The 25141-nt window shown below is 42.1% G+C and overlaps 2 protein-coding genes across 5 annotated transcripts in view; both read left to right on the forward strand.

Annotated features, from left to right (window-relative positions):
- The first annotated feature begins 2440 nt into the window (after positions 1-2440).
- Positions 2441-7454, forward strand: cxcl14 (chemokine (C-X-C motif) ligand 14). The gene is made up of 4 exons (XM_047025582.1): positions 2441-2764; positions 3513-3618; positions 5566-5679; positions 6040-7454. Exons 1-4 carry the CDS (start codon positions 2701-2703, stop codon positions 6053-6055), a joined length of 300 nt encoding a protein of 99 aa, XP_046881538.1. The 5' UTR covers positions 2441-2700; the 3' UTR covers positions 6056-7454.
- A 686-nt stretch (positions 7455-8140) lies between these two features.
- fam13b (family with sequence similarity 13 member B) overlaps positions 8141-25141 on the forward strand; it is a 30168-nt gene continuing 13167 nt past the window's right edge. For all 4 annotated transcript variants that reach the window (XM_047031493.1, XM_047032224.1, XM_047033768.1 and 1 more), the window contains exons 1-7: positions 8141-8360; positions 11869-12029; positions 12601-12774; positions 13793-14005; positions 14534-14711; positions 17130-17274; positions 19153-19268. In XM_047031493.1, the coding sequence (XP_046887449.1) occupies positions 12621-12774; positions 13793-14005; positions 14534-14711; positions 17130-17274; positions 19153-19268 (806 nt within the window). In that variant the 5' untranslated portion in view covers positions 8141-8360; positions 11869-12029; positions 12601-12620. The remainder of the gene's footprint in view (positions 8361-11868; positions 12030-12600; positions 12775-13792; positions 14006-14533; positions 14712-17129; positions 17275-19152; positions 19269-25141) is intronic.

Raw genomic sequence — 25141 nt, forward strand, 5'->3', positions numbered from 1 at the left:
TTTGCAAAAAAAAAAAAAAAACATCATGAGAACAGTCCAAACTACAGTATGTACTTGGTGTTTGAATTTCAAAGCAATGTAAAAGTGATCAACATCATCGAGAACATACCGTTGAGTATGTTACGAATGCTGTGTACTGAAGATGAATATTTCCATTACTGAATACAATCGATTCTGCATAATATCGCTGGTGCACCCAGCCTACTGAGGCGTTCTAAATTGAGGAAAGTCATTTTTGGTGATGAGGGGGTGGTATCTTGTGACCATCTTGCTCACTCCCTTGTCGTTTCTCACATTGTCTGATAAGGCTGTCATTGTTATTGTCAATTAACTCCCAACACCTGCAGACCATTACCGCCTTGTCTGAACACATCGGCTAGCGAGCAAAGGAATCTGACAGAGCAGGCTGACTGAGCTGTATTCATTATGGCTCCAACCGTTCTCTGTTATAGATCCTGTTAGCATTCTGTCTTCCTGTGGCTGGGTGGATTGCGATGCATTCGGTTTTAACATTTTGCCACATTGAAGCCTAATTCTAAAATGAATCAGGTTAATTATCCCCCCCCCCCTCATCCATCCACACGACGCTCAATAATGGCAAAGCAAAATCAGATTTTATCGTGTTCTGAACCATCTGGAGAAACTTGTCTTCATTTTCTTTACTTGTCTGTGGAAGGGTAGGGGGTACTTCCCTGCCAGTGTTTATAATGTAATGATAATAGCCTTCCGGTTACTATTTCCCTCAGTTCTCCTGTGGAATAGATGGTGGTTGTGATGGTCAGTTCACTTGTGAAGACACTCCAGACAAGGGTCTTGAGGCCATGATGTCATCTATCTTCTCACTAGAGACTGCAGGACATAAATGGTTTGGTGAAGCAAGGATACTGGCATTGGCATACCTTGTGACCCATAATTGCTAACTCTTGCAGGCCAACAAGAACCAGAATATGGGCTGCTTGTCTCCTTCTTTAGCAGTTCTCCAGCACCAGACTTTGAGGTGTGTTTTCAGGAGGTCTGTTTTGGGTTTCATAGCAGGACACCATGCTCCTTTGTGTGTGTGTGTGTGTATGTGTGTGTGTAACATGCATGCATGTGTATGTCTCCCAACATTTGTCACAACTCTGACAGTCAGGATGGACGAAGAATTCTCCACTTTGTTTGGGTTAGAAATAAACGTTACTTTAAAAGGTGAATAAGGTCTTGGGAGCATACTCTCTGCAAGTGCATTAAGAGCACTGAAACACTGAATAGGTGAACTGTATTTTTTTAAATAGTTTACAACTCAGTAAATATTTGAGCTTATGTGTATCTGGTAAGTGTGTGCACCTAAAACGCTGCTCTACTTCTTTGTGAAGACAGTCTGAGATGGATAGAACACAGTGAATGTTGTAGCCTACTAAATTGGGTTAAAAGCAGTTGTTTCATCTCTTTGAATATCATTATTGTTGGTTGGTTGTTGTTGTCTAATGAGAAAGGATGGCAAAGATATTTTTCAATTTTCATCTTAGAGTGTTTGACATTTAGAAGCCATCTGACATATAGAAATTTGACCCATGATTCATTGTGGATAGAGAGGCTACTGCCAACCCGCTACAAGAAATGCATGAACATCAACAACATCATAATCAGCTCCACTAAATGGAAATGACTAATTCTATCAGTCTCCTGCGCATGGAGTCAAATAGGCCAAATGTTAAAAAGAATCCATGGACTGACGTAAGGGGTAAGCTTCACTATTCATTTGCTTGCAGTGCACTTTCCTCTTGGCAACCGAGAGGCAGCGGACAGATGTTTCATGGCCACAAGTTTGAATGATGACAGCCAGAAGCCAATTGGATGGAGGTTCAGGCCATGAAGAATGGTGCAGGCTAATGAATACGGTTTCATCCCCAGCTCTTCTCAGGGCTATCTCTTACAAGGCTAAACTAATGCGTGGTGGCCGGGTTCGTTTCTTTTAAAACAACGGTCTTCTTAGTTCTGCGCGCTTTGTGAAGTCTGTTATTCTGTTAAAGGTATTGCAGTTTCTAGATGTGCAGATGCCGTTTTATTTAGAATATAATTATTAAAGAACAAAAATTAGGAGCCTTGGACAACAGAGAAGATCTTCTTTATGAACACAGCTTGATTTGCCCCAAACAATGTCACAAAGCTCAACTTAGCCCTGTCTATTCTGCCAAAATTAATGTAGTTACACTCACACAAATAAACACGCATTTTCTTCCAACGAGTTCCAACTACTCTGCCATTGTCAAATAAGTAATCTGTCCTACCACAATAATCATTTGGTATTGTTTACCTTTGCACTAAATGCAAAAGTAGTTGTTTTTCTATTCCTGACCGCCCTCCTCGTGTAGGCTTTGCCACACTGAAGTTGAAAGTTCTTCATTCGTCGGTTGCCGTGCATATTAATGAGGCGGGGAGCGGGGCTGGTTTTTAAAAGCTCCAGCTCAGGAACACGTTGAAGAGATGGCAACACTGGCGACGTGAAGTGTGACAGACTTACGATTAGGAAGCGCACAAAATAAAAGAAATAACACGGACTCAAAAGAGCTTGAAAGTATTCGAAGAAAAAGAGCAACTCGCGCCTGGCATCTTTGAAATTAATAGCAGTCAAGAGGATATTGTTGTTTGAGGGAATTTATACTTCACCGACAAAACCAACTGGTTTTTGTTTCGGAAATAAAGGTTTCCATCAGCAGAATGCGTCGGTGTACAGCAGCGTTACTTCTGTTAGTTATTGCTCTTTATTCTCTCCACGTAGAAGGTAAACGGACACCATTTAACATTTATTTGAAACGATGTATTTTATTTATGCTTGTTGCTCGGTGCTTTAATGCCATAGCCTACAGTATATACAATTATTATTGTTTGTTTGAAATGTTGGTTCTGTAACCTCAGATAGCATACTTTTATTTCAAAGTTAAGCCTACTGTTCCATAATCTACCAATATTTAAAACTCACCGTGTTTCTCTGGGTATTGTTGTTTCTTTCAACAGGGAGTCACAACAAGGGATAACGTTTCATTTTCAAGCATTTTAGCTTTTAGGCCAACGAACTTCAGTCATGGAAATTCAATGTGTCATATGTGTGTATGGTTGGGAGATAACCATGTTGAAGGCTGAGGATTCATTGAAATGAGTAATGAGTAATCCATGGATATTTAGGTTAGGTTATGTTACTTCGAAGAACCACAGCTGACACCCAGATGTATACAGAGTTACAACACACAATAAAGTATTAGATTGGAATTATACTTTTGACCAAAAGTGTACCAATATTTAAGTACAGGTGCATGAATGATCCATACTCACAAAGTGGCTTATTTGCATAACCAGATGTGGAGATCATTTGGAGACCTTTGGATGGAGACATGAATCAACTCGAAATCCATGTCATAATCCGTCAAATGAAAACTGGAGTGTAAATTAAGCTGTATGAGCCTAATTGCTTCCACATATTTTGTAATATGTACTTTTATGATGATGTGTTGTTTGTCATTTCCCCTTTCCAGCCTACAAGTGCAGGTGCACAAGAAAAGGGCCAAAAATCCGTTACAAGGATGTTCAGAAACTGGAGATCAAACCCAAACACCCCTTCTGCCAAGAGAGGATGATATTGTGAGTACTTTGATAACTATACCCCCTAACTCTTCCTCATTCTTTCTTTTTACTACATTTCATTACATTATTATTGCTCTAGAGTAGATATTTCAATAGGGAACGTTTCATGCTGGTTGAATCTGAATACAGTTCCCCATTCAGAAATATCCTCTCTGAGTTTACAGCTAAATTCTAATTTAGCTATTACATTTCTCATACCTCCCCTCATCTTATTTGTATAATACAACGTTCTAAAACATTGCTTACTGATCTTTGCCAAATTGCAGACACATATTGTTGGATTGAGAGGTCTGGGCATCCTATAAGGATTTACCCCCCTCCCCCCTCTCTTCAGATTGAAGACAATGACTTGTCATTTGTTCAGTTGGTTTTAAATGGATTTAAATTAGCCTATTACTGTCAGATTGAAAGACCCTATTGTCAAACAGAAGCAATTGGTATTTCACATAACCTATGAGTCATTTTTGGTGTAAGGCTTACACTGTACGCGATCCTCCCTTCAACATATAAGATACTAGGTCTCCCCCTGCTGGTCACTTTCATAAAGAAATTTATGTTGAAAGGAGACCCAGAATGACATACTACTGATTACAGCAGATTGAATTAGTTTAATCATAAGAACATAGTATATGGTATAAAACGACAAACAACAGTTGGCTTAATCGTTTTAGCTTCACGGTGCAGGCCTTTGAGCATTGGAGTTTGAGTCATTCAACAGTAGAGGGCTGAAGGGCTGAAGCTGGCCTATTTGCATGAGATGGTGGCCACGGGCCACTGTCCCCCTGTGAAAAATGAGACCCAGCAGGCTCCGGAAAGAGAGTCCCCTTCTCTCTTTTGTTAAAGCCATTGACTTACGGCTCGGAGTTTAACATTCTGGGAGGCCACCTCAAGTCATGCAGGGTTTCTGCCTTTAGCTCCCAACTTCAATCGACTGTTGGGAAGTAGCTAATCAGATTACCCAGGGCCTCAATTGGCTCTGCAGGTGAATAATCAAAAGACGAAAGCACCAGAAAGAGGGGAGTTTGTATTTGTTTTGAAAGCGTCCCCTGTAGAGAAGCCGTGAGACAGCCTCAATGTTGTTATCTGTTTACTAGTGTTGCTATGACATATGCTGTAACAGAAGCAACAAAAAACGAGACGCAATTAGGACAGGAAAGCACATTGCGTAACTTAAAATGGAGGCTATAAAGGGAGACTATCCCTCTAACCATGTGGGGGGGGATTTCTTCCCTCGTTAGCTTTCCCTCTTTATTTCTAAATATGTTTCATGCTTGGCTGGACTTGTTAGTTAGTTTCCTCCAGGATCACAATGACTCTTATTGAGTGACTTGTTGCTCTTTTAGGTTAGATATAATTAAGTTAAGTCTTGTACTCGCTGTGAAATATTTTACTGTTGATTGTTCTTCTACAGGTACAGTCCTGCACTTTTGTGGTTCATGTTATTTAATTTGTAACTTGTATAACTGCATGCTCTTATGGGTCTTCCCTTTGGCACTTGTTTAGCTTTTCACAATGTATGCTTCATGTTTTGGCTACTTGCAATGTTTGGGACTATCCCGTTGTTATGATCAGTGACCTATGCTCTTTTGTAAGCTCTCTCTTGGAAGTTGCTTTGGATAAAAGCGTCTGCTAAATGAATAAATGTAAATGTAAATGTTTCAACATCTACCCTGAATATCAGTGCAATTATACATGCTTATAAACAGCATATCCAAAGTCTGTTTGGAACGACTGCCTTATCCTTCAATCATGGTTTACCATTCATGGGAGAGGAATAGACTGAACCATTCCATATAGCCTGTTTGAGTTATTTCAAAGTGTCTATCCCTTTAGGAAATACTGGGTAGAGTCATTCCGTGTTTGAATCAGACAGATATCATGTGCTATTTAAACATTGTAATGATATTGTAACTATACATTGAATCCAAACCTCTGTTTACCCAGTGTGACTATGGAGAATGTGACGCGGTTCAAAGGTCAGGAGTATTGCCTGCACCCAAAACTGCAGAGCACCAAGAACCTTGTCAAGTGGTTCAGGATCTGGAAGGACAAGCACAGGTAAATATTTGTGATTAACTTTTTAAGGTCCTTGGTGGTCAACCCTCCAACCTAGATTTATAGTAGAAATGTTGCATTGGAGTTAGTGGGTATACCATCTAATCCTTATTGGGAGACATACTAATACTAAGAAATTAGAAAACTGGGAAATAGGAGAATTTTGGTTTTGCACCTCCACATTGTAGGCTGAAATTATATTATATTGATATAATTATGTTTATGCACACTTTACATAAATCACTTATCACTCTTTGCTTATTTGGAAGATAGATCATCGTATGGGTCGTTACTGGAATGCACAGATGGAGAATGGGATGTCTGGTCTTTGATTGTGTTGAAAACTTCCTGTTTCTCCTACAGGGTGTATGAGGCCTAAAAGCACGGATTACCAGCAAAAATATATCAAGTGAGAAGATGAAACAACGTCAACAAACAGAACAGTTTTTTTACGTGAAATAGGAGACAGAATGTCCACAACCAGTTCTTCCTCCCCAGGAGTGAGGTTTTTAACATACGCACAATATGATTTAGTTGACAATGAGGCTAGTAGCTGTAATCACAAAAGTAATTTCCAACTGTTATAATGGTCACAATTCGACAATTCCAACATACAAGACTGTTTACCCATTCAAACATCTCTAAAGGAAAATCCCTTGAGGAAGGTCAAATAAGTCTTGACCAAGATTTTGGATATGACACATGAATCACGTGTCTGTTCGGAGGTTAGAGTATATCATAGAATTTAAGTCTTGTAGCACCAAGGAGTTATATGATTCTTGTTGTAACCATGTCATTGATTAAGAAGGTTCTCCCCAAGTTTCTGTTAGTGCAAAACTGATGTTTAAAAGTTTACAGACGCAAATGTGTATGCGGTGACAGGGACGAGGTAACAATGTAGGCTCTCATTCCTAAATAATAAGACCAAGACCAAGTCTGTGTTTTGTCATAATTTATGACAAAATCTTTTTTTTTTCAAAGAGAGATGGCATAAATGATAGGCTACAGAAGCATCTAGCACACTAGATGTACAAAATGTAGAGTATGTTGTTCTTTACAGTACATTGTGCCATTCCTACATCCAAGTTCATGAGTTGTGTGTAATATAAATATTATGAACCTAAAAGGTCCTCTATCATATGAAAAGCTGGTCAGATTTGTTATTTCTGCACCCAGTGTCGATCATTGGTATACGGTTATTGTATGAACATAGTCATTGGTGATGTTTTGTATCAGGATTTGTATCTATTCTGTTTCTCTTATAACCTTCAAGTTTTTGGAGTTCCCTGAAATATGTCATATTCACTTATTTTTTAAGATACATTTGCTACAAATGCACTACGTCTCACATAAAGCAAGCAAACTTATTAAGCAATATCTCAGTGTATGACTTTCAATAGGAACATTTGGATAATTAATGATTGAACTAAATTGCCCTGCAAAGACAACATTTTAGAAGTCTGACCTTAAACGTTTCTTTATGATAACTTATACAGTCAAAGTTGTGGTTATTTTGTAAACTGTTGATACACATTCTTGATTCAAATATATATACAAAAGTATGTATAAATAATCACTATGTAAATAGAGCAATAGCTTGTTAGTTACAATGAATTCATCTAGGACTTCATAGCAAAATGTGTTGTATTACTGAGTTGTTTTGCTATTTAATTGTAATTTTGGTCAAATGTTGTTTGAACTGACACATCAAACACATTATGTAAACATTCCAATGTGTGTAAATCAATAAGCACAGCAATAAACAATGTCTAAAACAATTTTACTTTTATTATTATTTCGTTGGGCTCCAACTCACTATGATACAGTACGATATTTTCTTATTCATATTATTGATCAATGGTCTTACAATGGCAAAACTGTGGCTAGATGGCGCTACTGAACGAATGTTGGATGTCACAAGTAGAACTGCAGGAGTTCATACAATTTTGACGAAGCATATTTTATCTACCACGCATAGTACTAATAAGTTACAACTACACTATTGTCCTGAATTGGATTGTGTGACGCTTATATTGTCTTACTTTTAAGCAACATTGTTCCTTACTTTACTATTACAGTAGTTCTTGTCGCTACTGTAGCCTACTGGCAGTAGCGCACTAAAACACTGAGGAAAGGATACACTAGAATTTCAGACAGAATTGCCATGCCATAGTCTATGTATTGAATGAGAAAACAGTAAACGAAGGTCACAACAAATACTGTGACTGCTAAATGAGTGACTTTGTTATATCGTAGTAGCAGTTTTTAATGAACTTTCTGCGCACGCGGACAATTAAATACTTTTTTAAACAATTCATGTTTTTACTACCAATTACAGTACTTTCAGTTACAATTAGCATTGTTATATACCAATAATAAAATCCTGTATCTCACTGTAGTTTTCGACTTGCTGACTTGTCAATCAGTCAGTGGGTTGACCAACACCTGGAAAGGCGGAGACAAAAATTTGGCAGCTTCTGTTGTGGGTGTGTGACTGAGAAACATTCTAGCAACGATCCGCAAACGGCATCTGAATAGAAATAATCAGGAACTAAATACTCTCGGATAAGCAATGTTTTCGACGTTGTTTTGTTAATTTTTATCGAAGGTATCGTCAAGTCAGACGTCTGCTTAATGCAAAGAAACGAGAATTGATGCTTTTTGCTCCTGTTGTATTTGACCTGGTAAGTGCAAAAACGTTGGTTAGCTAGCTAGCACTAGTTAGCACAGGCTACGCTAGTGTGTACCGCTTGCTGTTAGAGGTTGACTGTTAAACCCATCTCTAATGCTGCTTCTTCAAGATAGGCTAGCTAGCTAGCGAGCGAGCTAACATTTTTCATTAATTCCAAGATATTTAAGATGGTTATGGCAATGATCATTTGTGTCGTTTAAATGAAGTTAGTTTTTTAATCTTCTTAACACTATTCACTTCACAGAATAATTGCAAAAGGGTTCGATGTTGGAATAAACAGAGATACAGTCAGTAGCCTATTGGGTTGCTACTTGAACATTCGCTATCTTTGCTGGCTAGCTAGGAACTGTAGCGTAGTTATGAGTATGAAGTGTAGGAAGCATCCTTCACTGTCTTGCTCAACAATCGAGGTGCAAACGTCTGATCGGGTAACTAGCTGCTAATTGGGATACGGTAGCTCTAGCTCTGTTTCGGTTTTAATTTTGTCCATTGGTTGTTAAACTACGTTTTGCTTTCTGTTCCTCATGCTCAAGAAATTAGACGGCTAGTCTAGTCTGCAGTACAGTAGCTAGCTAGCCTAGTGTAATCGGATTTCGAATAGTCTTGTATAGAGAATACAGTAAACTGTGTTGCTGAAAGATTATGTTGCTACCCTAGCAAGCTTGCTAGTAGCCAAATCATATTCGATATTAATATCTTATCATTTGTAGTTAGTTAACCAAATAACTTAATTATACCCTTAGTTGGGACTTGATCGGTTTCCGTTCTGGTCATTCTCCTTTACCCACCAGCTCACCAGCTCCAGAGATTAGATAACAGGATTTGAAGGTGGTTTTTATCCACATTGTTGGAGGTCGAAATTAATGAGCTATTATAGTAGTATGGAAGCTTTAAGTGTAAAATGTTCATTAGCAAAATGCAATTTACATGCTGTTTTATTGCATGTAGACCATTGTTGTTACTCAGCCATAGATGCTCAGATGGACTGCTTGTTGCATCATTTGCACTCCCCCACACTGTGTCTGCCTACTGGCCTGCTCCAATAACTCAATGTTAACAGCTCTTGGCAGCCACAAACTTGCTGTGGCATCTTATATCTGTCCGAAATAGAGTGGTTTGGCATATGAGATAGAAATGCCATAATGTGTTTAAAGAATACAAGACAACAGTGTCCGACGACGCCAGATGTAGTTTATAAGCTATTTTAAACAAGCAATTTCTTCAGACTTGCTTGTGGGCATTAATGTGAAGATAAGTCAATGGCCAAATAGATGTTGTTCAAGGCTAGGTTGCATTTATCATGTGCACAAGGCAAAACACTATCTACAGACATAACCGTAGAGGACAGACGATTGTCTTTTGATTTGCACAGAATTCCCACCAGTTAACAGTATTACTATTGTCAACTATTTGATCTGACATCTGAGCTGTTTTTTTTAGATTAGATTAGCATTTTATGGTGTAGATTTATAACCAATTAAACATGATATAGCATATTTAGATCACAGTAGACTTGTAATTCAGAGGAGCATTTAGGTCTGCTGAGTTTAATTGACCATTGGATTGAACAGTATATTGAATCCTCCCCAAATTCTAATCTTATCTAACCTAGCTATCCGTCACTTATCCTTTCACGGTTTGTTATCACAGTTGCCAATTATTTTGACCATCTCCTAGAATGATCAGCCAGGAAGAGTCCCATTAACTACTTGTTGTTTGAGAAAGCTTCCTTCATGCATGGATGTAGCGTAGAGTTATAACCAATTAGTAAAATTAGTTAAATGAAAAAAATGAACATAAATATTAGGGAAGGACAGAATTTGCGACCAACTAATTTTGGCTGATAAGCTTATCCCACCAACAATATATGAATCCGTATAAAGCATACTGAATCAGGCTAAAGATCTGATTTTCCAAACACTTTTGGTCATTTCCCTGTAGTCATAATTACAAGTTAATTCAAAAGCAAAATACAAAACACAATGTCAACATTGTTTCATTCATATCAGTACATCCCTTGTAAACATGTCCTATTTTTTTGGACAATTGTTTAAAGGGGGCTGATTTAGAGATTAGACACCTAGTTTGGGCTTGTGTGATCAAACCACATAGAAGGATCTGATCATGGCAGGGCAACCAGCTTCATGCCACCTCATTTCCTAGTGGCTCAGTGCTTCTGTCTCTCTGCCCTCTTTCCTCGGTCCAACAATGGCCAACATTGTGGACCTAAAGGTTGTCACGCATGATATGTGGGATTAAGATACAGAGAGTTTGGCAGATTCTGGACTTTTCCATCTAGAGGCCAATTGTGCTGTTCAGAGCTGTAGAAGGGTCAGTTTACACCCCTCTAAGACAGTTTGGGAACATTCAGTACTTTAGCCCATGTGCCTGTCCTTCTGTTGTGTCCAACACTGTGACCCTGCACAAATTAATCTGGACAGTTTAATTTGGATTTCAAAGCCATGTTAGAGATGGCAGTAGCAAATGAGGCATGGGAAATAGGCAGTACAGAGCATGTAGTTGATAGGAGTCTTCTGTAAAGAATCCTTATTGCCAGAAAGATACCCAATGCCTTGAAATCAAACTGTTATAAAGATAGTTCTAGAATTAAGCAATTCATATGACTTTCTCCTGATACAAAAGGTTTATGTCAGGAGAGAAGCCTGGTCATAAAGTCATTAATGTGAACTAGTTCCAGGACGGTCCTTCAATTACAAGAGAGGGAACCAAAGTTTTTCCCAAGATATTTTGCACTCTAAAACGGGACATCTATTCATCATCTTGTCTCCTGGTGTAGGAAAAAAAGTGACATTTCATGTAGGTCATCTTGTTGTGTAACATCTTTGCATGGTCGGTAAAGTCTCTAATGGGAGAAAACGCCAGTTTTATGGTCAAGATTAACTATACAATCATTAGGGTGGATATTGCTTCGCCCTGCCATGAACTGGAAAGCGGTGCATGATTGGACAAAATCCATAGAGTTTATCATGACTGGACACACCCTTTTTGAATCCGTTATATGTCGCTATCACCAAGTTTGTTGTCCCAAGGATTCATGAAATCAGCTCTGCATTTGAGTACCATCAACATCTTAGTGAACTTAGCATAGCAAAGGCCCTTCGCTCCATTCATGAGCAGACTATTAATATTTAAACACACACCCATTCCTTTCCCAGGAGAAGGCTTCTGGTGACGGATGAGAACAGGCTGTAGTTATCCTCCAGCTTTTGTTTCAGCCGAATGGTTCTCCCGCCTGCTCGCCAGTCATTGGCTGAGGTCTTGTTAGTGTTCCATGACAAGCCACTACCAGTTCACCCACCTCCCCTTCCTCACCTCTGTGGAAGTGATTTGCTAGACTTACCTGACTCCAGGTCAAACCTGTGTATGGCTATGTCTGTCCTGCATAAAAATGGCATCTGGTGTTGGATGTCTTTTTTTGCTTGTTTAGGCGAGTAGTTGCTAATAATATTTCTATAATATTTTATTTTATTTTAATGCAGCTACCAAGTGAGATCCTGAACAGGATTTGCGGTCTGTCAATGAGGAACTACCGGCTCATCTTTTGCCATAACCTGAAGCAGCCATAGATGTCCATTCTCGTCAGCGGGCGTGAGAGGAGCAGGCGATAAGGACAACTTCTGGGTGTTTTAACTGCTAAACGGTGAGTATCTTACTAGCCACAAGACAGCAATACAACAAATACCACTTTATAATACATCGGCCACAAATATGTTTTAGTGTGCGATTAGTCAGGCTAATCAGTAAAGAGATGGGGGGGGGGGAAAGGGGCACTATTAAGAAGGCTCCATGTTATTTTTAAATGCCACAACATTTGCTTACCTTCGCTTCACCCTTTGTTGGCTGCACGTGTATGACAGCCTTATCAAACATCAGTGACTACTTTTTGAATATTTCAATATGAAACAATATGATAACAATACATTTAAACAATATGAATGAAACAAACTATATTTTCCAATAGAACATTACACAATTTTTAAGAGCACTCCTGTCACTATATCTATATCAAAGAAGCTTGCTCTTCTCACTTCACTAACGGCACCTGCTGCCATTACACAATAAGAATGCCTTCATTAGCACAAGGCTGCCTTTTGTGTATTTTCTTCCCTTCTGCGTATTCCGCTTTTGTGTGCACACTGGACGTTCACATACAGCGAGGCCTTGACTGCCTTGTGAGTCACCACCTCTCTGTTTCTGTGCCCTGGCTGCAGACGGAAGGCGGGGCCGTGAGATGAGGAAGAGCGTGTCCCCTTCCCCAGGTAGTGAGGCCCTGAGCCAGGCCAGGGTGTTCGGCATCCCCCTGGAGGAGCTGAAAGCCAGTGGGCAGAGCGGCCACAGTGTGCCTTTGCTGGTCCAGCAGATTGTCGACTACATCGAGGAACACGGTGAGTCCAGGACCCGAAGACTTGGATGCTGTCACGCGTAAACATTTGTTCTGACACACAGTTTCACACATCCGTGCTCTCAGACACATGGAGTGAAATGCACATTAACGTATGTATATGTTTGTACAATGTGTGTATGGTCTTAGGTCATAGTCTCTTAAGACTGCAAGGAATGCATGAAAAACACTAAAACAAAGAACAGTAGAGAAGTCAAATATCCTACTGGGAAAAGTAATCATTGCTAAATAATAGCTTTGAATTTGCTGAATTCTTAGAATTAAAGAATAAAGCACCCTTTGAGGTTAACTTGGTTCTTAGAATTTGCCTCGTCTGAGGCAAATATATTGTTTTAGGGGCAGCCACTGCAATGGGTCCTCAGAACAACATATCTGATCTGGAACAACATACGTGACTGACGTTGTTTTTACCTGAACATTCCAGTGTGCGCTAGCGACCATAGCCTTGGAGTTCAGCCCATTGTTATGCTGTGTTGCCATTCTCTTATGGTAGCCAACCATCAACTGTGATGTTTGGAATGCCAAGTTCAGTTGCTGTGCCTCTGTGTCCTGTATCAATGATCATGTTGTGTACATCAGCTGTACCACACACCAGTGAGTCAACTGTGGCAGATTATGAAACGGGTAGTGATTATGATATCTTGGACATATTAAGTTTATAAAAGTAAGCGGGTTCCACATGGTCGAAATGTAAAAACAGAAGATGTCACTTAATGCTGTGTAGTTCACCATATTTGAATTGAGAAAACTCTAAAACTCACTAACTGCATGGTAACTCAGTACTTGAATATGGAAAGCTGCCAACTCATTCCATTGTGTTGAAAAGTCAACCTGTTTAAGGAGGTCAGGTTTCTGTTCGAGTTGCCTGGAGTCAAAGTAATGTGTGTAGTGCTATTGGTGATTGAGATGGCCAGGGATAAAGGGGCTGAACGTGTGTGTGTTTCACGTGTGTTTCACGTGTGTTTCACGTGTGTTTCACATGTTTCATGTGTGTTTCACAGGGCGGCTCGACCTGGAGGGAATGTTCTTTGTCAACGGCAATGCGGAGCGTGTGGATTGGCTCAGGCAGCGCTACGACAACGGCGAGCAGGTGGACCTAGAGAAGGAGGCAGACCTCGCCTCGGCCGTCAGCTTGCTCCGCCTCTTCCTGCAGAAGCTTCCGGAACCCATCATCCCTGCTGCTCTGCAGGCCCTCATCCTGCAGCTCTACCAAGGTCAGCAGCCCTGCGCACCACAGCCCTGCGCACCACAGCCCTGCGCACCACAGCCCTGCGCACCACAACATGACTCATCTCACTCTCCTGGCTCTGCGTTCTGTCGCTGTTCCTTCTCCCCACTTCGTGATATCCATCCATTATCCTTCTCCTTCTGCCTCTCTCGCTGTGTGTCCATTGATACTCTTTGCACATATGTTTGGATTGAAATTGAACTGCGAGTCTGGCCTTTTAATGTCATAGTAATTGTGTCATTTTAAACCAATGTGCAGAAATGCAGAATGACTTCTTCACTTGTCAATGTGACCAAAAACTATTTACTATGATAGTAATGTTTATGCTCCATCTGCCTACTCACCTGGCTTCATGTTGTATTTTATATAACCCCTTGAGTTCATCATCATGGTGTGGTTCAGTCAGATTATAGCTTTGAGGGGAAGCTGTCATAACCTACGTTACCAATGGCTTGACTGTCTGTACTCTCCCGTGGCTCCATAATCTGTCATAATCCAACCTGTTGTCCTTCAGATTACAGCAGTGAGGAGGAGCAGGCCAGGAACATGAAGTATTTACTGCAGCAGCTCCCCCAGGTCAACTACGCCCTGCTGCGCTTCCTGTGCCGCTTCCTGTCCAGCGTGGCGTCGCTGCAGGAGGACACCTGGAATGTCGGGGCGCTCGCCGCCGTCTTCGGACCAGACATCTTCCAGTAAGACTTTGAACATTACCTAAAGCTTTACATCAACCGCAATGGGTTTCTTTGTTCACAGTAAAAGGGGTGGGTATTCTTAAGAAGTGAGCAAGGTTAGTATGTAAAGCCAAGAATAGAATTTGAATTCTCTGAGAGCTGCAAGAAAAGATAGTTATTAGTACCATATTGTATATGAAGTACAGTATCATAACTAGCCTCAATTAAATCTAAACTTCTAAGTCTACATTTAAACCCTTGTTGCTTCAAATGTACAATTATTATAATTAGACTATAGTAACCTGAGGCTATGCTGTTGATGTATGTTGTATGTGTCAATTGTACTGAACATGGATCCTTATCTTCACCTCAGAGATACAATCCAAAATCATCAGAACACACATGCTCTTTGGGCTAAATAGCTTGATTGTCTTCTGACTGTGAAGAATGCCAAGACCTCTCCATACATGTAGTAGTGTAGTGTACCAAACAAGTGTTCTGTTACTAGGTTTTATCACACCTCTATTTAACAATTGTCTTATTAAGTTAATGTCCAATAAATTAAATGCAGTAACAATTTTGCGAGGAAATAAATAAAATACGGTAGGTCAGTTTAGCTGATTCCTAGAAAGAAAGCCTATTAAGGTTAACTAGATTTTTCTGATCTGTTGTGTAGGGGTGTTGACTACAACCAGTGCTGACAGGCACATATCAGATGTACATAGTTTCTATCTGAACATTCCAGAGTGTTGTACCCACTGCCTGGAAGTTCAGCACTGTGGTATTCCGTGTTTTCAGTGCTACCACCAGCAATGATGTTCGAAATGCCAATTTCAGTTGCCATGCCCTCGTTTCCTGGATCGATAGCCACGTTGTGTACATTAGCTGCACCACACAAGATGGAATCAATAGTGTAAGATTATTCAACAGGCAGTTATGAGATTGTGTCTTGGACATACAAAGTCCTTAGCTGATAAAGAAAAGTGTCTTGTCTGAACCATTTAGAAGTTTCTAGAATTTTATGCTCCCATGCCAGAGTAAGGTTCATACAGAAAGGGTTTTGGAGAGTTCAGTGTTGGAAAAACTTGACTGAACAACACAGATCCCTGACTTCAATCCCAACACACTCCTCTGGGCTGGGGTTGGGCTAGCAAGAGCCTGAACTATATTTGGGGCCTGGTCAAGTTCAAGCTTTCAGTCCAACTATCAAATCACTAGTTGTTGTTTTTCATCATGATTATGATGGTGCTGACTAGACATCAGTAGGACTTAAAGATCCTGTAAAGTGGAATTGAAAATACGTTTTAAGTTCATCACACCACAGAAAAATGTGTTGTTTACTACCCATCCAAATTCGAATGAAAAATTAAACACAGACAAGTATGTTAAATTAGGCCTTGAAATCGTGAGAAAATCAGCTGTCTTCTCTGCTCGAGGCTGGGGGGGCGTGTCGCCTGAAGGCTCTGAAGCTCCGCCCCCTCAAATGTATTGAATTTAGCAACAACAGCAACACTAGCTAAATCCATTGCAGATATCAGAACAGTTATACCTGCAGTCTCTGAGGGCCTCATTTACCAACATTGCGACCGCAGCTTAATCTTCACCTTGTTTGCAACCGCAAACAGCACGGTGTATTTTCGCATTTTGTGTGGTATTTATCAAACCAGATCCTCCCGTCGGGCAATCAGCGCCTTACTCCGGCCTTTAGTGTTAATTAGCGCGCCATTAAAAGAGGGGAGAAATTGCATGCATGTTACTGCCACCATGGGTGATTCAAGGAAAAGAAAAAGAAGGTTCAGCGAACAGGATAAAAAATATTGGTTCACGAAGTTACAGCTAACATTAACCTGTTACAAGGGAGAAATACACCTCTCCTCCCATCTCTTTGCGGCACACACCCACTTTCCCTTAGACCCTACCAGCAGCAATCTGCGTTTTTACTCAAGTGCGCTGCCTTTGTAAATACGGTTTTATGTCTCAACCCGCTATTTTACGCCTGAAAATGGCGCAATCCTGTTAGTAAATGAGGCCCTGAGTGTTTTATGTATTAATTGCTGTGATCTGATGTAGATCGGTTGCTGTGATGTAGATCGGTCGGGTTTTTGCTCCGCCTATACAAAACCTGAGCTGAAAACGGAAGAGAAACTGTTCAACGGTCTAACTCCACATTTCAGTGCGACAAAGTTTTCGCGCTTTGCACATGCTTTCAGGAACTCATTTCACACGTATAAAATGTACTGAGACGCAAATCACGGTAGTAATCTGAAGGTTGCCAGTTCGATTCCCTAAGGTGCTAAATGGCGTTGTGTCCTTAGGCAAGGCACTTCACCCTACTTGCCTCGGAGGAATGTCCCTGTACTTACTGTAAGTTGCTCTGGATAAGAGCGTCTGCTAAATGACTAAATGTAAATGTGTTTCATCTCTGCCCCCCCGCTGTAGTCTGGACACGGAGGTGGAGAGCCTGCGGGAGCAGGAGTCTGTGAGCAGGATCCTAGCTGAGCTGCTGGAGAACAAGGAGGACTTCTTCGACTCTGAGGACGATGACATTTCCACCACCAACGACTACAGCTCCATCAACGAGCAGGCAAGTGAAGCGCACATGCGCACCGACTCAATCTGGTGTTTAGTGTGCTTCGGCATGTTCGCCCTCACGTAATTTGCAAACTATGCAAAGAGACAATGGTTTGGTTTGGCTTTCAGGATGGTGTTACAGCTTACCATCTCAGTCATTAGCTGCAGATCTGTTTTGTAAAAACATCTGAAACAGCACTTTGCTGTTTTATGGGGAATATCCACTGCTTTTTCCAGAGAGAATAATTACAATTTGTTTAGTTCAACTTTAAAGTGCAACAATTACGTTTTACATTTCCTTAAATGTAACATTGGTGTCCTAGGTAAAAGGACATGAATACCTATTACTTTTTTTCTGTTCAATTGGGGTGAAAGAGTACACCATTTTAGCTTGGTTAGCTGCACACCGGTCAAACGCAACTTTGACTATGACTTAGAAGATACCCTTCCAAAAAGTACCCAAAGAGATGAACGAGAACAAAGAAAGTGGACTATCAGCATTAAGGAGAAAACTATCAACTTATGTGTGGTGGGTGTTCAAACTCTTGTGTATTGTGACATACATACATATGTATATGCAAAATACATAAATATGTATTTGTAAAAATGTGTGATTAGATTTGCCTACGAAGAAGGTGTATCAGTGTTTCCTTTAAGATTTTTTTTGTTGCAGTGGTGTATATGTGTGTGTGTGTGTATGTATATATATATGCCAGACCTGCCCCCACTGAAAAAAAATAATATATATATATATATATAAACACATTGTGTGTGTATATATATATATATATATAATAATAATGTCTAATTACTTCAGCATAATAATGCACCTAAAATACAAACAAGGGCGTTCAGCAATCGCTATCAAATCAACAGCCACGTGCAATTTAGCTAGCAGGTTATGAGTTCAAACAAAGAAATCACCAGTTAATTTAAATTTGCAGGAACTAGAGACTAATGCAACAACAGGTTAAATGAACTGACAACACAAGTTATACGATTTACAGTTCTCAAGGACGCACAGTGGCGTGCGTGCCTGCTCGCGCTTTGAAGCCCGTGTCAGTTGTCGTAGAAATGTTGGTCATATGCACAGTGCTATTCTCCGACATGCACTCTAACAGTGGGTTGGGGGTTAGGGGTTGGTCTGATAGACGGCCTTTTGTACACCCCTATTTCTGATACCGTTACGAAAATGTTGTCGTGGCGGGCCAACATCAACATAGAGGAAACACTGGTGTATGTCGTGTGTAGCAAGTGTAAATGCACACTTAGATGTGTATTTAAATATGCTCTTCTGTACGGCTGGTCAGTGTACTTACCAAGCAGTGGTTGTAATAATCACACAACTTTTATGGCATATTGCAGCTGACAGTCTATGTAATGAGGTAGATTCGTTGGATTTGCCCTTAAGAGGGGTTTAACATTCAAAGTTCTACTCCAGTTGAGCCACTCACTGTTGCCCATGGCCAACCCTCAGATTAGCAAAGGGATTACAGAATTACAGACTTGTTGATTCAAGACATTCAGAACAATTACAAGTGTCACTTTCTTTTGGACGTCGACCAACGACATGATTGTTGTTGCCCAACAATAGTGTTGATGTAGCCCCACACAGGATGTAAGAAGTCAAGCAGCTAAGTATAAACCATCCTTCAGACGCAAACAATAGGTGTGACCAGGCTTGTTGTGCTTCCATCCCATGTTGGGCAGGGTGCTTTCTGGGTTACTGACAGACTTGATTGATTGGGCTTGGCGTGAAGACACGGTTTGTTTTCCTGCAGGGGGTACTGAGGCCTAAAATGCCATGTCACGTATGTCAGCTGTTGTGATGGCTTAGGGAGATATCTCTTTTCACTCTCTCCCCTCTGCCTGTCTTTGTTCCTCTCTGTAGATCACGGAGCTCCTGGATGACGACAAGCTGGAAGCGTGCGAGGAACTGCCCCAGGACAGCGAGGACCGTCAGCCCTCCGACTCTACCCCACACACCCGAGACATCTCCCCCTCCAGGTGAGCACTCTTCCACACTCCCACTTCTCACCCCTCGTGCTCTCTTCTCAAGCACTTGCTTTGTCTCCATCTGTCTCTCTCTCATTCATCCTCTGTCTCTTAAACAAACACACGCTCTGTGTAATCACCTCTTCTGAAGCGCTTAGGGGAGGGGATACTCCACCGGGATGGTTGACTTTCTGAGGGGATTTGAGATTCTCAGTTTCCTTGTCCTTACCCCTGCAGCCCTCTCATGTTTCAAGCTGTGTACATAAATACGAGCAGAGCCCGAGAGATATTCAGGTCTCAGACGAGCACCAGCTGACTACAGTAGGTTGGTCTAGATACAGAGACTCTTTCCCTTCTTGATGGGCCTTGTTGCCCCAAACATAGCTGGTGCAGAATTGGATGCAAGCTGTTTTCCCAGTCACCAGCCAACACCGTGCGTCAAACACCCGAGTCCAAACTCTTGTTGTCCTCCTTTGATCCCCTGACCCCCAGATCCCTGCTGATCTACATGGATGAGTTACTCTTCTGGTCCTGGAGCTCAAGTCTTTAACCCCCAGACAATCCCCAATGCTGATCTCCTTTAGCTGCTCACGGAGACAGGCCCTGACCTGGTTTGTTAACAGACTACTGCTTCCCAGAGAGTGTTTGGGCGTGTTTTAAAATGTTTTGAAAACATGTTGTGAAGATTTTATGGACTGCTTTAGTGTCTTTAGTATGTAGAGGAGACCCAGAGTGGTTACCCCCCCCACAGTCATCAATCCACCTACCCCAAAATGCTTCCATTTGAGCCTCTAAACCCCTAGGGCATAACCACAAACACAGCACTCACCTGAAAGTGTCAGAAATATAGATGAATGTATGATGAATTTGCATATAAAAACACAAGCCCACGGCCCGTTGTGATAACTAATTCTGAACACACAGGGATCTGAGCCCAGCTGGTACTGGAAGTTCTGATCATGTTGCTGCCAGCAGCTAAATAGGACAGTCAGCTTGTTTGGTCTATCATATGTTTTAATAATAGTTCTCTCATCAACGCAACCCTTGCAAGCTATAGATCCCATCATAAACAAATAATTAGACCTTGTTTCCAAGGAGCCTGAAATTGATGTACGTGACTGTACATCCAGCTATATTTCTTACTCTGTTTCAAGTGGGTGCTGTGTTTGTGGTTGTCCTGTAAGGGTTTAGAGACACTGAGTTGGGATTGGTGGAGCTGGATTGATAGGAAGACTGCGGGAGTAGGAATGCCCTAATCGACGTTGTTGGAAGAGTGGTTGAGGTGGGTCAAAAAACAGGGCTTCAGTTCCCAGAGACAACAACACGAACCACCTGAACTGCCAGCTTAACCACTTCAACGTCTGATTTCCATCCTAGTGTCTGCAGACTGCACCTGCTAGGGCTGCTGTAATCCTATATTTGGCACTGGGTGTCTGTGTAGGGTGATAAGTGAAGGGTGGGAGATTACTGTAAGGGATGCTATTGGTGAGACCTTGACGCTCTGACTGTTTGACTGGAAATGCTTTCTTTGGTTGTTCCCCGTTATGAAGCTTTATTCCAAGAGGGTTGAAACCTCACTTCCATGTTTGACCAGACATCCCTGACCCTGAATGACAGGTTTGACCAGCCCTACAAAACCCACTCACTTTAGGGAGGTTGAGGTTTCAGATCTAGCGTTTGTTGACTCGTTTGACTTAACTCGTTGGTTCAGACACAGTTGACTATTCATGTCTCCCTTTGTGCCGTGACATACCCTGACAGTCAATGATTCCTGCAAGTCTAAATATAAATGTCTGTCCTATTTGGCAAGGGGAACGCTGTGAAGAGATGATCTGATCCACTGTTCCTGGCTGTGTCTTCCCCCTTTCCCGGGCCCCATTCAGTTCTATAAATGATGCTTGGTCACCAAGGGCTGATAGGATAGAGGAACAGTTGGCTGGCATACACACACCACTCTAGGGAACCAAGAACCGTTTCTTAATCAAAAATAGTTCAAAATCTGTCTGGAACGAGACTAACTTTGTGACTTTTGGTTGAATTAGCGGAACTTCTGGAAAATTCCACAAATTTACATACACTGCTGCGTTCCCCCTTCAGGGACAGGCTAACTTACTAGTTTAGAAGGGCTTGCCAAGACATTTAAAGCAGAAGTAATGACACTGATCTCAAACCGGAGAATCGGTACCTTCCCCAACCCTGCCCCCCACATATTAGCACCTTATGTAAGATCTTTGACATGGTGACAGGTGTCATGATGGGTATTATATCATGCTGATTGTGGCTGGTGACTGGGTCCTGAGTAGAACTGACATGCAGACCCACCTCCCTTGAACAAGAGGATTGGCTGTCTGAGCCAGCTGCCTGCTTCCTGTCAGCTGGATATTTAAGCAGGAGGTCCAGACCGTCACCGCAGCACTTCTACATAAGAGTGCTGAGCAGGTTCCCGCTCATACTGTCCACCTACGACACGGCCAGCCAGCCAGCCAGCCCGTCGACACACAGCCGGACAGGATAACAAAATATGTCCCCCAGCCGGCCAGCTGTGCTTTTCGACCTGCTTATACAGACTTGTTTGCCGCAGTCCTCTGTGGGATAAAGCTGGTAACGACGGGACGCCTTGACAAGCTCGAAAACAACTGACTGCAAATCGACTACTGAAAATGGCTTGTGAAATTTTGCTGCACAGGTACGGTCCAGGAGTGTGGAAGGTAGAGGAGGGAGATTGATTGAAGACTGGGATGGATTGCATGTGTTTGAAATGTTATCTATGTGGGAAGCATATGGATGACTTGGTCCACCTAATCTTAGACTTCATATATCTCTTTGTCGCCCCATCACTTACTGACATGTTATTGGACATGTCTCGAATATGAAAATGCCTTGTGTTTATGGGTTGAAACCTGATCCATTGTTCAGGGAGAGGGACAGTGATGTAGAATGTGTGTAGTTTGCAGTGAGTACCTGCTGAATGCTGTGATATATGATAGAAGACGACAGCGAGTGTCTCTTGCTTGCTAGCCAGGGCAGCTGCAGTCCTACTGCAAGCTGCGACTCTGCAGAATTACAACTAGCCTCTGCTTCCAGTCTGCTACTGAATCAGGGATCATCCTAGCGGTGGATTTGGTGCATACCATGCCTGCCAACTGTGGTGTCTTAGAAAGCAAGGGGGTGTTTTGCCTTGCAAAACAATTAAGATGCTGGGCAATCAGTCGTTGATGCAGGAAATTCAGTTACGCCCACGAGCAGTTCCTGTTGTTTCCATTTCAGATGATAACTGTTTTTTTTCCTTCTGTAAAATTTATATATATGATGATATCATCAAAGTTGTAGAATGTTTTTTTTTTAAATGTTATTTTGCATTTTAAATGGTTGTATGGTATGACTCTTTTTCTTAGCTCCATCTTCCATTTTTGTCTGGGTTCTGAGATAACATTTTGTCTAGTCAAACAAGCAGAGGATTTAATTCTATTGAGACGTTTCAGACTTATCTTGGGCAACGAAAGGGCAGGAAGAGAGATAACGTAACTGAACAGAGCTGTGTGTGTGTGGGTGTGTATGCAGGCTAGGGCAGGCAGCACAGCCAACAGTACTGTCATTGTTTGGGAGATAAAAACGGGTAAACCGTCAGAACAAAAACGCGAGGCTACCTGGCCGTCTGTAATCAGAGAGTGGTCAAGGCCTGTTTTTATACTCTGGTTTAAAAAAAACGTTTTATTCCAACTTTCCTGCTCTACTGTAGGCTACATGTTTGAGAGTACAACCGGCAAGCTTTTCAAGGATCCCGACAACACACACACACACACACACTGCTATCCTCAAGGACACGTACTGCTATTCTTAAGGACACAAAGTCTAAATGAAAAGTTGTGGTTTGAGGAAGAGACCTGTGGTGGGGAGCCTGTTCAGTCATTAGTTATTAATTCACTTGGTATCGATCTGATGTGAGCTGAGCCGTTCTCTCTCTCCCTGCAGACTCTGACGTGTGAGTCTGAAGTGCAGTCCCCCAAAACCAAACCACCTCAGAGGAGTAACCTCACCAAAGCTGTGAGAGCCTTTACGGGTTGGGTTTAGGGTTAGGCCTGCACAAGCTTAGGAAACTTGGGTTTGGGCCATTTATCCCATTGCAGATCTTTTCAAGCCCAGTCCGATTGTGTTAGGGAGGGTCGTCGTTCCTCTGATGGAATCACACATGTTTGATTCCCAGCTTTTGCCTGTCCACTCATCGACGTTCAGACATTCCTTTCGGAGCCATTCCAATATTGTCTTGGCTGACCGCTTCAGGCCATTGGGATGTTCACTTTGTGTGCTTTCTGATGTTTTGTGTGCTCGGGAAGCAGGTGTTTTTCAAGGACCGCTCTCTATGTTTGGCTCTGTTCCTCATCAGAGACACACAATGTTTCCAACGGGGGTTCCATTGATAGATGACGCGCCCCGGTGTCAACAAGAAGTTGAAAACCCCCTTCTTTATTGGGATGCGGTCTCTGCACCGAGCACCAAGCTGCTTCTCCACTCCTCTATGTACTCCAGCCGGTTCCCCACTCTTGCGCTTGAACCTGACACCTGGCAACACCGCCAGCATGTGACCGCCAGGCTAGGATTTAGAGCTTGTTTTTTTGCCGCTTTGACACTGTGACTTTACGTGAACAGGGACCCATACAGACAGGTGAGAGGCAAAAATCCCAGCCAATCGCTAACTTAGGGCCCGCGCGAATTAAGGAAGTTCAAGACTACGAGGATGCGTCAATCTCAATTGGGAGTGACACACAGGGTCTGATTACTTAAGTACCTGTTATATGTCAATGTAAGGGGGGGGGGGGGGCAGGGTTGTTAATGCATCATTTGTCAATACATGTTTGGATGTGATGACATGCCAGGGACAGGAACACACCTGTCCACCATGTTTTTGGATCTTGTTTGTGTTGGTGACCTCCTTCCACCCAATCAACGCTAACCTTTAGAACACCTGTTCACGCCTGGAGTGGCCGTATCGTGTGAACCCCCCCCCCCCCTCCTCCCCCCCTAGACACACCCAATCTGGGCCGCTAACCGGGGTGTGAGAATCAGTAGGTCAGGAACTGTTATGTAAGTCCTCATTTCAGGCATTCCCTGTACATTTACTGCCCCCTGACTGGCAGAATGCTGATTCAACCAGACCCTCCCTCCCCTCCTTCCTGTCACAGCCAAACACATACATCGCGGCGCATACATGAGCATGAACACGCGCATACAAACATTCACAGATACACACGCTATGTTTAGACGCACACCTAAGCACTGAGAAGGGACACTGTGTACAGTATACAGGCCCATCACTCACCCGTCTCAAGCACTTCCACCAACCCCCTGCCGTCTGCGTTGGCGCCAGGGAGGAGAGAGGCCTGATTGGATGACTGGACTGTGTGCGTGTGGGGTTCTGCTGGCCTCTATGGAGATGCGTGGGCTCCCCTGACGCCTTCCCCCTGTGGAGTTGCATAACAACCATCCTATATTAGGAGAGCTGAGGGCATGACCTGTAGGAGTCACATGACCTGTAGGAGTCACATGACCTGTAGGAGTCACATGACCTGTAGGAGTCACATGACCTGTAGCTGTCCCAGTTTGTGCTCAAACACAAACACACACCCAGACTTTTTCTCTAAACACACATTATGCTAATATACTGACAATCCAGCTTTGGAGTATCTTGCTAACATGAAGACACACCAGCACACACAGTGTCTGTGCTACACACAAACACACACGACAATGTCCCTCAGACAAGTAATGGCGAGTTAATGTTTATTTGACGTAGATGTAAACATAATAACGTTACCAACATAACATCATCAGCACACAAATATAAGACAATAACACCAAGACAATTCCATACAGCTCCATCTAGCATT

Source organism: Hypomesus transpacificus, chromosome 1, assembly GCF_021917145.1.
Source record: "Hypomesus transpacificus isolate Combined female chromosome 1, fHypTra1, whole genome shotgun sequence".
NCBI lineage: Eukaryota > Metazoa > Chordata > Actinopteri > Osmeriformes > Osmeridae > Hypomesus > Hypomesus transpacificus.